The 12,064-nt window shown below is 34.5% G+C and overlaps 1 protein-coding gene across 1 annotated transcript in view; it reads right to left on the bottom strand.

Moving 5' to 3' along the window:
* The window catches only part of PSPC1 (paraspeckle component 1), a 76,701-nt gene that overhangs the window by 21,683 nt on the left and 42,954 nt on the right, over window positions 1-12,064 (bottom strand). Inside the window, exon 6 of the mRNA XM_032315377.1 lies at window positions 4,199-4,304. Within this exon, the coding sequence (XP_032171268.1) occupies window positions 4,199-4,304 (106 nt within the window). The remainder of the gene's footprint in view (window positions 1-4,198; window positions 4,305-12,064) is intronic.

Here is a 12,064-nt window from a genome sequence, read left to right as displayed (position 1 = left end):
AACTTCTAAAAAAAAAAAACACTCCTGAAGTTTTAAAATAAAACAGCATCCCATATAAACAGTGCCCCAATTTACCTAAACAAAGTATTTTATAACTACTTGATGCAACTGCTAAAGCTAGAATGAGATTTAGATGTTCTTATAAAATTATCATTTTTCCCAAGAAGGCAAAGCTTACTCTAAGAAACTGCATTAAAAAAAATTCTAATTAAAATCTTCACTTTACTCCAACACAAACTGAATCCACAGATAAAAACAGGTAAACTGAAGAACTAAAATGTTTAAACTACTTCATCTATATTAAGTGGAGCAACTTAACAAAAATAAAAAAAAAATCACAAACATTCATAAGAGATAATCTCATACATTTTTATACTAACACTGTAACTTACTGTGATGTGTCCAAAAGTTTTAAAACTGTGGTAAATAGAAAATTTCAACCCAATAAGTACTATCAAGAAAATGGTTTGGTATTACACTCTACAGTATGGTAAAAGTAAAGATAAACTTAAATGTATTTAAAACACAGCATAAAAATAAATACATTGTTATGGCTGTCAAAAATACATTATGCTACAAGTGAAAATTAACGTGTTTTATTTATAATTACCAGAGTTATCAAAGAGCTTGACTTCTAAGAAATAAGGTATTATTTCATGACTTCTAGTTGATGAGGTGCTGACATATCCTTAAAACACTTAAAAACATATCCATGTCATTAAATTATGATAAAGTTGAAGGCTAACAAAGAAAAACATGACTAGACATGATGTATGTTTTCCTTCGTATTTTATTACATTTAAAAAAATTATTTTTCAAGACACAAAATATGGAAATCAGTTCTTACTTTCTACTTCAAAAGTCCATACTACTATCTGTGTCGGAATATTCCTAATAGGAATATTAGAAAGAAATGAGAGGTGGCATCTTAAACCAAGTAAATCTGCTTTATACTAATTACTCTTACTACTTGAGCAAGCTGAACACTTACCATTTGATTCCTCCCTTTAAACTGAACAGTGAAAAAAGAGAAAGCACATAAGAGGGCCTAATTTCAAAGCTTTTAAAAACAAAAACAAACATTAAATTTAACAATTTTTTCCAAAGACGGTTTTAAAGTAAATGAAGAGTAACTGATACAACAATTACCTCAATGTTTCGTCTATTAACACAAAACAGTCAAGACCTATAAAGAACTTTTGTTAACATTTCTTCAGTGCTTGATTAGCTTATATTAACAAGCATTATGAAGCTAGAAACCAATTAAAACTGATACCAAAATGATGAAAAACTTCTGTCTATCCATAATTTCTAATATCAAAAAAAACCTAAAAATCTGGCAAAGGCTGTATTTCCCCTAAATATTTAATTCTTTGTTACATACTACCTTAAGTATGGTTCCTCTTCAGAAAATTAAGAATATAGTTAACTTTGTGGCCTAACAAGAATATTAATTAAAAACAGAAACACAAACATAAAAACAAAAAAACCTAGCACCAACTCTCCAGCTGAGGATTCAGCCAACTTCTTCTGTAGAGGGTCAAAGAGTATTAAGTATCTTGTGTTTTTTGAGTCACGGATACTCTAATATTCTCTTATTTTCCTTATCTATCAACTCTCTAAAATGTAAAACCACTCTTAGCTCTGTGGTAGAGTGGCAGAAACTGGGCACTGGTCCTAGGTTACAGTTTGCTGACTTCTGCTCTAGCCAAATTAATCTTACGATGTTTCAAATATACAAATTATACTTTAACTACCTGAAAACAAAGATATCTTAATATCTTAATAATAATACCTTAACATTAAAATATAACATTTACATTTTCAATAAGAAATTTATTTTCAATAAATGATCTATTTTTGAAATGCTTTAATAAACCCACCATGAATATTTTAAATATGTAATTCATTTATTCTCAACGTTCATCGGTAATTTGTAAAATTCTACCCACCAAAAAATTAATTTTAAACATACAAATGTTTTAAAATTAAAACAAGAATTTGCAGTATTTCAATTTTAAATTATAGCAACATTTCCAAATAATTTTTGAATAGAAAGGTAAATTTAAAATCTGTCCTTCATTAATTATGCCTATATTATATGCCACTGAACAAATATAAAAAACACTGGTGTGTTTTTAAAAAATTTCTATGAAATAATTTCAAAGAATAAAGAGCCTACAAACAAATTTATGATATAGCCAACTTAAATGTAACAGGAGAATACATTTTACTTAATCATTTACTTTTAGTCCCCTAAATTATTTATGTATATGACATTACAAATAGCTACACATATGTTCCAAGAAAGCAAAATTTATGCCAAAAAAATAGTAAGAAAGCTAATTCCACCAAATCTGACTATAAGCAAGTACTTTAGGAAAAGAAAAGTTCAAGTACATAAAAGGACAAGGAAGAATTTCCTAATCCTCAATGGAACAAAATAAAGTTTTCCTAGGAAATGTATTATATGTGGTTTACATCTTGATTATACTTGAAAATAAAAACTTAGTCACTAGTTTTCAAAATATGGACCAAAAAAATTTAATTCCACATAGTTTTATAACATCATAAAATATCCTCACATTGATAAATCCAACAGATTATGTTCACATTTAACAACCAAAAGACCTAAGACCACATTTAAAATACGTCATAGGCAAAGACTATGTATCCAAGTAGGAAAAAGAGAATTGATGCTAGAAATGCTAGAAATTAGGAGAAAATGTGCAATGCTTGAAAACTCAACTAACCTGTTAATGGAATTTAAAAATCAATTAAATTAAACATTTAGTGTAACTTATAAATAGTAAGAAACCTCTCTAATTGAATTTAAATGCCACAAAATTTTTAGTCAAAGGATATTTACTTGATGTAACCAAGATAAAAATTTCTTGTTGTTGTTATACAAGTTAGGGTGCATTTTACTGTGTGTATTCTTTTTTAGAAAAGTTTAAAATTTTTCCAAGGGACAGAAGAATGGGGGCAGAAGGTCCGCAAGAGTCAGTGACTTGAATTAATACTTTTAGCCTCAGAAACTTTATTAAAGAATGACTTCTGAATAGCTAGGGAAGAAAACACCAGTAAATATTTTTCAGAATAATGACTATTAAAAATGGCACTCATCTAAGGTGAATAGTAAGACTTGTTAGTTCACATTAAGAACATGTGGATTTTAACATATCTGAAGTATCCTTGTTTGCCCTACCATTTTGCCTTCCCAAAAAAACCTCAGTAAGACCAAATCTTCAGAGCTCCAATTTAAAAGAAACTCAGGGATAGAGAAACTTGTTAAACATCACTGCAAGGATAAATTCAACAAAATCCAGGATGTGAGAAACAACAAGGGTCTGTTTCTTAAAAAATTAAGGAAAAAATTTAAAAGGTGAAGAGAAAACCTACAGACTAAAAACACTGGATTTGTCAGCCAATTTGAACCAGTTATAAACAAAATAAAAACCTTTATAAAACCTGGGCACATGTGGGTTTTACTAGTTAATATTAAAGAAGTAACAATTTTTAAGATACGACAAAGATATTTTTAAAAAGAGTCCTTATTTTCTAGGGATACATACTGAAACACATACTAATAAAACCATATAAAGTCAGGGATTTAATAAAAAATAATTCAGGAAGGGTGGGTAGATGAAAAGATCAGATATGTAGCGGTTGGTTGTCATGGTTGGGTGATGAGAACATACTGGCCTACATTTGTATTTGTCTAGTATCCTCCAATATAAGGAATTTTTTATTTCTGTCATTCCATTAAGTTTATTTATTTAAATCATCTCTATGCCCAATGTGGGGTTTGAACTCAGGATCCCAAGATCAAGAGCTTCATGCTCTTCTGACTGACCCAGCCAAGTGCCCCTAAAGAATTTTTATTATCAATAAATGTTGAAATTCAATCAAGTAGAGATGATAGATTTACCAAGAATTCTAATTTAGAACCATATATTAAAAAAAGATAAAAATTGAAAAAATTTAACATCCTTTTTATAAAACATTAATAGTATCTTCAGAAACTACTTATAAGTTATTGCCTGTAAGAGGTTAAGAAAATCATTAGTTTAACGTAAACGAACATGACAAATTCGTAAAGATTTAAAAATATATAAACAAATATCCAAAGAATTCTAAATATGCCTTGTCCACCTGACAATATAAAATAATTTCAGTTAACTAGTATTTTACTTACATTTTCCATATAATTTGGCTTAAAGCCCTCTTGTTGTCGCCTCAGTTCCTCCTGTTCTCTGTGTCGGATCATTTCTTCCTCACGGCGTCGATGCTCTTCCTCATGTCTGAAAGATTTTCAAATAAAAATTTCAGCAGAGTTGACATGCAAGCTACGAGCAAGTATTTTATTCCAGGTAAAACAAAATCATTTAATGAGTTACTTGATACAAAATCTGTAAATGATGACTGACTTAATATATTTACTTTCCTTCTAGTTTGCTCTAAGCCTTTAATAAATCAAATATCCCAAAGAAATAAAATAACTAGAATAAATAAAAATACAGAGTAATAACATGTAACTAAGATGGTTCATATATTTATAGTCAAGAAATCAGGAGTCCAATAGCTCAAACATGCATTCTATTACTGTATAAAGAGAAAAGCCTGGGATCTATCACTGGCATAATAGAGTTCTTAAAGGCACTCAGAACCAATCCTGATAGAGACTATTACAAAGAACAAAACTGCCTAGTCAAAAAAATGTGTGTGTGTCAAAGGAACCCATAACAAACCCTCTCTTCCCCATTTTATCAACCCACTGAGGAAAACTTCTGGAACAGGTGTCAGCCTACCGTCTGTTTTTATAAATATTTATAAATTAAGTTTTAGAAGACGATCATTTACTTAATGTCTATAGCTACCTTTGGGCCAGAGCAGTGCTGAGTAGTTGAGACAAAGACCGTATGACCTGCAAAACCTAAAATATTTACTATTTAGCCCTTAGCCCTTTCCCAGAAAAAGTATGCCAACCTCAGCCTTAGAGGTACGTGGGAGAAAAAAATATTGAACTATGTGTGTTCAGAATTACAAATAAGTCAGTAACTAGTTATGACTAAGAGAAAAAAACCCTACAAAATAATACCGAATAGACTCACATTATATTGGCACTGATGTCAATGCAAATTCAAGTATATATATCCTCTACTCAAAAAACAATTTCAAGAGTGAAGACTATATAATACTGATGTCCTCTCATTGTCTCATTTTCTACATTGCTTTTGTAAGTACCTTCCTACACTAAGACTCGAATTTCAAGATACTATTGTTTCCTGTAGAATGCGTCCCCAAAACCAATTCCATGAACTTTAAAAAAAAAAAAAAAAAAAAAAGGTGTTATTTCCCACGGACAACAGAAAACCCAGCTGTTAGAGGAGTCTGGGTCAGACCACAAAGCAAAAATGTTCCTAAGGGATTTTAAGCAAAACCTAGACTATTTTGAGATTTTTCTCTAAGTCCCCAATACATATTTCTATTCAGATAAACTGAATTTTAAATAAAGTGGGAAATCTACTTCTTAGACATTAACACACACATAAATTTTATGGTAAAGAAAATATTTTCATATTCACACAGCTGAAAACATATATATGTAGAGGTAAAAATCCTCCATCCAAAAACTCTACTACTACGTATGTTTTGAAACTGAATTTTCCTGATTTCAAAAAGGATCCATATAGGGGCGCCTGGGTGGCTCAGTGGGTTAAGCCACTGCCTTCGGCTCAGGTTATGGTCTCAGGGTCCTGGGATCGAGCCCCGCATCGGGCTCTCTGCTCAGCGGGGAGCCTGCTTCCTCCTCTCTCTCTGCCTGCCTCTCTGCCTGCTTGTCATCTCTCTCTGTCAAGTAAATAAATAAAATCTTTAAAAAAAAAAAAGGATCCATATACAATTATATTATTATTATTTTTTAAAGATTTTATTTATTTATTTGACAGACAGAGATCACAAGTAGGCAGAGAGACAGGCAGAGAGAGAGGGGGAAGCAGGATCCCCACTGAGCAGAGAGCCCAAGGGAGGGCTCGATCCCAGGATCCTGGGACCACGACCCGAGCCGAAGGCAGAGGCTTAACCCACTGAGCCACCCAGGCGCCCCTACAATTATTATATTATTAACAGGATCTGGGACAGCACCCAACAATCAAACACACTGGTATTTCTGCAGTAAGATGAACATTCACTTTTCTGAAAATAATAAAGGTCTGACAAGACACCTACATAAATGTAGGTCAGGTTTTCTCATCAAATAGGCTCCTGTCAGATCCTGCCACTAAATGATACATGAAAAAGCTTTTGGTTTTCAAAGTTATTTTGGTTTCAGAATTACAACAACAAACTTATTCAGGGATAACTTAAGACATGTATTAGAATTTTAAATGGGCAAGTCCATTTCCAATAAACTAAAAAGAAATATCTATATAAATGTGCAAGAATATATGTAAACATAGATATACACTGTGGCATTAAAGGCAAGAAGTTGAAGACATGATCAATTATAAATGGGAAACAAGTATGGCTCATTAATGCCAAGGAACACAAAACAAACTGTTACAAAGGCACATTTGCATTTACTAAAACAAAATAGTATCTAAAATATAGCTGTCACAGAAAAAAGCAAGTAAATAAACAGCATTCCTATTACTGATTTTAAAAATCACCTGTATGACCACAGAGGGGGGTAGAAAAAGTTTACATCATACTGGGAATAAACTGAGAAACAGGACCATTTACTTTACATATATATCACTGAGTTTTATTTTATATTTGTATTGCCATGAAATTAAAAAAAAAAAAATGAAGTATTTTAAACAAAATTTGCAATGTACTTCTCCCATTCTTAAAGCAACTTTTTTTCTGATAAAACGTGAGAACAGATTTACAAATCAGGAGTAAAAAGGTAAAATCATTTAAAACAGTTATTTTTTTCCTTCCAGTCCTCTGTCCATAAATTCAAGAATTTCTATTTTGTTTTTAAATAAGTTGATGCCACACTAACAATTCTATAATCAGAACTTACAGATAATAGTCACATATTCCCTATCTTATATATATATATATATATACACACACATAACCAATTTTCATTTTTTCTATTTCACAAGATGCTTTAATGAATATTTTTATATGTATATTTACTGTCTCTTCAGGTGAAGGATAGATAACTTCCTAGATAACATTTACAAATGGAACTAAAAAAGTATGACAAATTTTAACATCCTTCATGTTGTAACAACTGGAAATAGATAAAACCTCAATTTTACAATTTAATTTGAACCCACTAATTATTTTCAGGTCTCATATATTTTTCTATGATTTTGATCTAGAAAGTAAGCTATGATATAACTAATGGATAACAATGTCCTGCTACTCTTTGTTTTAGCACTATGCTCTCCACACCTATTCAAGGACTCAGTACAGAAGATATTTATAACAAATGGCATAAAATGAGCAGAAAGGTGGTAAGAGAATGAAGAAATAAATGAACTATTAAGTGGTCAAGTCACAGCTTGAACTAGATCATCATCCCCTGTCCTAGTATTCCTTCACTGCCACAGCCTCTGAAAAATTAAGTGACCTACGAGAAACCCAGTAATTTATTTGAAGCACTGAAAGGAAAACTGGAAACCTGCATACTCCAAATAAATTATTTCTCTCAAAATATACTTTCTTAAGCCAGTTTTGTCAATGTTCTAAGGTCAAACAAAAAAGCAGAGTCTACACTCCTGGCTTGTTAACAATTAAAGCAGTCTTGTACAGCAGTAGCCTCAGTCAGCTGTATTTCTTCAGTTTAACTGCTATAATTTTATTTGCTTTGTCTTGCAAGTACAGGATATATTTGACAATTATTAGCATAAGTTCCTAGACACATTCAGTCTTTCTTGGTCTTTCATGAACTTGACTTTCTTTTTTTCCTAGTGGCAGATAGGTAGGTTTCATTGAGCTGGGCTGGGGCAGAACAGAATGCTCACCCACAGCAGAGGGTAGAGGTGAGGTCGGAAATAAAGTATGATTTGTGCTAGAATCACAAGTTTTGGCTATGCTGAGAGCCAAGGGCCTAGTTAGCTGGGAGGTGCAAAGTCTGACTTTTCCATTGATTGTATCTGCAGCAGGAGCAGCAGGAAAGGCAAAAAGCCTGACTTTCCTGCTGGTTGCATCTGCAGGAGGAAGCCAAGGGGAGGCAAGGAGTCCAGAAACTAGATTCGTGGAGCATAGGGAGGGAAGTCCAATCTGCTGATTACCATGTTCAATCTGTTTTTTTAAGTACAAGGCACCACAAGGCTGAAGAACCTCTGTGTGGGTGGGCTAAAAGTGGCCGGGCACAGATTCACGTAAAACTTTTGAGCTGCAAGAAAAGCCCGTGGCTTCTCTTCCTGTAGGACCAAAAGCTTCTCCTACAACTTCAGGATGTGCTCCTTGGTCTCCTTTAGTAACATTCTCTTTCAACTTCTCTTTCTTCCTTTTCTCCTACTCTTCCTCAACTTCTGTTCTACCATCTTGGACACCGCTCCTTCCTCCAGCAGACCACATTCCTAGCTCCATCATGTGCCATTGCAAAACCCAGGCGATGGCACTGAAAAGCTTGGGGGCATTCCAGGAATGCACGCACAGTGCTGTTGGGGTACTTGGGCTATGGGAGCCCTGCTCTGTCATTGACTGCTAGAACTCGTACTAGACCTGTGGGGCAGCAGTTTCTCAGGGTATACCATGCCCAGCTGAGGCAGAAGCCCACCCAGGTGGTGCCATAGTCAGGTGTCTAGCACTTGCCACCCTGACTTCCTAGCCTTGCAGGAGAGGTCTACCATGCACACAGAGCCAGGCCACGGTCTCCAGCCTGGGTGCGCAAAACACCTTCCTCTCCACTCCCTTCAGAGTGAACTTGACACTTTTTTAAAGAGAACTGATAATTTTGTACAATGTCATTAATCAGGATTCCTGTTATATTTCCTCATGGACTAGCCTGAGGTTATAAATTTTTTGCCAAAAACGCCCAAAGAAATGACAATGTATCTCTCTGACTGAATAGTATCAAGAAGTTCCTGGTACCGATGTCTTACTACAAGTGATATGAACCTTAATACATGGTAATGGTGCTATCGCTTCTCCACTCTACATTTACTGTTTTTCCATTTGTACCTAATACAAATGTGTATTCAAGTTGTGTTTCTCAAGTTTCAAGAGAAACTTGAACATTGGTCAGTAAATCTTGTAACTTTTTATTATTTATGTCTGTAACTAATTATTACTACAGTGTCTTTCCCACTGGTGATTTTTCTCTCAATCCTTCCATACTGATTAACTGGAATTCTACTATAAAAAGAGTTGTTCATTCTCTTCCATTTATTTATTCATTGAATTATTTACTTCTATCAGTATGGATTCATGGTTATATGCTTTATTCTACAGTTTAAAATCTAATACTATAATTTCTTATTTTGTTGCTGAAACTGTTCCAACTTTGACCATTTAGGAGCACCTTCAGTTTGCCTCCTGTGTAGTTTCAGTATGCCCCATGTTTTATGAGTACAGGCCTACTTTGTTTTATTCAGTTTTGCTTTACTGTGCACTACAGATACTGTGAGATTTTTGGTGGTTTTTTTTTTTTTTTTTTTAAACAAATTGAGGGTTTGGGGCAACTCTACATCAAGCAAGTCTATTGGCCCCATTTTTTCCAAAAGCACTTGTTCACTTTGAGTCTCTTTATCACATTTTGGTAGGTAATTATCACAATATTTCATTATTATTATTATTATATTTGTAATGGTGATGTGTGACCTTTGACACTGCTCATTGTTTTGAGATACCACAAACCATACCCATATAAGATCAAACATTATCAAATACTTTGTGTGTTCTAACTGCTCCATTAACAAGCTGTTCCCCCATGTCTCTCCCTCTCATCTGTCTCCTTCTCAGTGGGCCTCCCTACTCCCCGAGACACAACAATATGGAAATTAGGCTGATGCCTAGACCTAAAATGGTCTGAGTGTTCAAGTGAAGAGCTGCATGTCTCTCACTTTAAATCATAAGCCAGAAATGGTTAAGCTTAGTGAGGAAGTCTTGCCCAAAGCCAAAAAAGGCCAAAAGCTGGGCCTCCTACAGCAAACAGTTAGCTAAGCTGTGAATGCAAATGAAAAGTTCTTCAGAGAAACTTAAAGTACCACTCCAGTGAACATACAAATGGTAAGAAAACAAAACAGCCTTTCTGTTGAAATGGAGGACTTTTAAGTAGTTGCATGGAAGATCAAACCAGCCACAATACTTCCTTAAGCCAAGACTTAATCCAGACCAAGGCCCTAATGCTATTCAATTGTAAAAAGGTGAAAAAAGTGAGGAAGCTGCAGGAAAAGGTCTGACGCTAGCAGAGATCCAGAAGCTGCCATCAAGTTATCCAGAAGATCTAGCTTAGATAATTAATGAAAGTGGGTACACTAAACAACAGATTTTCAGTGTAGATTAAATAACCTTATACTAGAAGAAGATGCCATCTAGGACATTCATAGCCATAGAGGAGAAGTCAATGCCTGGATTCAAAAGATAGGCTGAATGTCTTAATGCTATTTGGTAACCTGAAGATGAAGCCAATGCTCACTGACCATTCTGAAAATCCTAGGGCCCTTAAAAATTACACTCAATCCACTCTGCCTGTGCTCTATACATAGAACAACAAAGCCTGGATGACAGCACATCTGCTTACAACGTGGTTTACTGAGTATTTTAAGTCCACTGCTGACATCTACTGATCAGGAAAAAAAGATCCCTTTCAAAATACTGCTGCTCGCTGACAATGCACCTGGTCACCCAAGAGGTCTGATGGTAATACACAACAAGATTAATGCGGGTTTCATGCCTGCTGACACAACATCTACCCTGCAGCCCACAGATCAAGGAGCAAATGCAATTTCAAGTCTTATTATTTAATAAATACATATTATAAATGTATAAATACATTTAATAAATACATTTCATAAGGCTATAGCTGCTGTAGACAATGACTCCGCTGATGGGCCTGGGCAAAGTAAAACAAAAAACTTCTAGAAAGGATTCACCATTCTAGATGCCATTAAGAACATCTGTGTTTCACAGGAAGAGGTCTATCAACATTAACAGGAGTTTGGAAGAAACTCATTCCGACCTAACCCTCTGGATGTCTTTCAGGCTGAGGGGTTCAAGACATCAGTGAGGGAAGTAATTGCAGATGTGGTGGAAACAGCAAGCAAACTAGAAGTGGGGCCTGATGATGGGAGCACATTGCTGCGATCCCATGATAGAACTTTAAACAAATGAGGAGCTGCTTCTATGGATGTGCAAAGAAAGTGGTTTCTTGAGATGGAATCTACTCCTGATGAAGATGCTGCGAAGACTGTTGAAATGACAACAAAGAACATATTACATAAATGTAGTTGATAACCCATCAACAGGGTTTGAGAGGACGGACTCATGATTTTGAAAGAAGTTCTACTGTGGATAAAATGGTACTAAACAGCACCACATGCCACAGAAAAATCCTTTCTGAAAGGAAGACTATTCATGAAGCAAATTTCAGTATCATCTTATTTTAAGAAATTAGCACAACCACCCAACCTTCACCAACCACCAACCTGATTAGTATTTTTTTAATTAAGGCATGCACTTTTTAAAAACATAATGCTATTTCACACTTCATTAACTACAGTTTATAGGTGTACATATTAACGTGCTGGGAAACCAAAGAATTCATGTGACACACTTCATTGTGATATTCACTCTACAGCACTGGTCTAGATCTGAATCTGCAGTTATCTTCCAAGGTATGTCTGTCTGTAAGAGAGGTTTGAGAGGATTCCTATTCTGAAAGAAGTTCTACTGTGGGTAAAATGCTATGAAACTGCATCACAACTAGAGAAATCGTTTGGGGAATAAAGTAAAAAACCACCACAGCCTTCCCAAACTTCAGCAACCACCACCCTGATCAGTCAGCTGAAAGAGAGTCCACAATTGCCACAGGCTTCTCAACCTTTAGCAACCAACACCCTGATCAGGCAGAAGCCCATCAACATCAAGGAAAGACCTT

This window comes from Mustela erminea, chromosome 15 (genome assembly GCF_009829155.1).
Source record: "Mustela erminea isolate mMusErm1 chromosome 15, mMusErm1.Pri, whole genome shotgun sequence".
Taxonomy (NCBI): Eukaryota; Metazoa; Chordata; class Mammalia; order Carnivora; family Mustelidae; genus Mustela; species Mustela erminea.
This window is presented reverse-complemented; position numbering and strand designations above follow the sequence as displayed.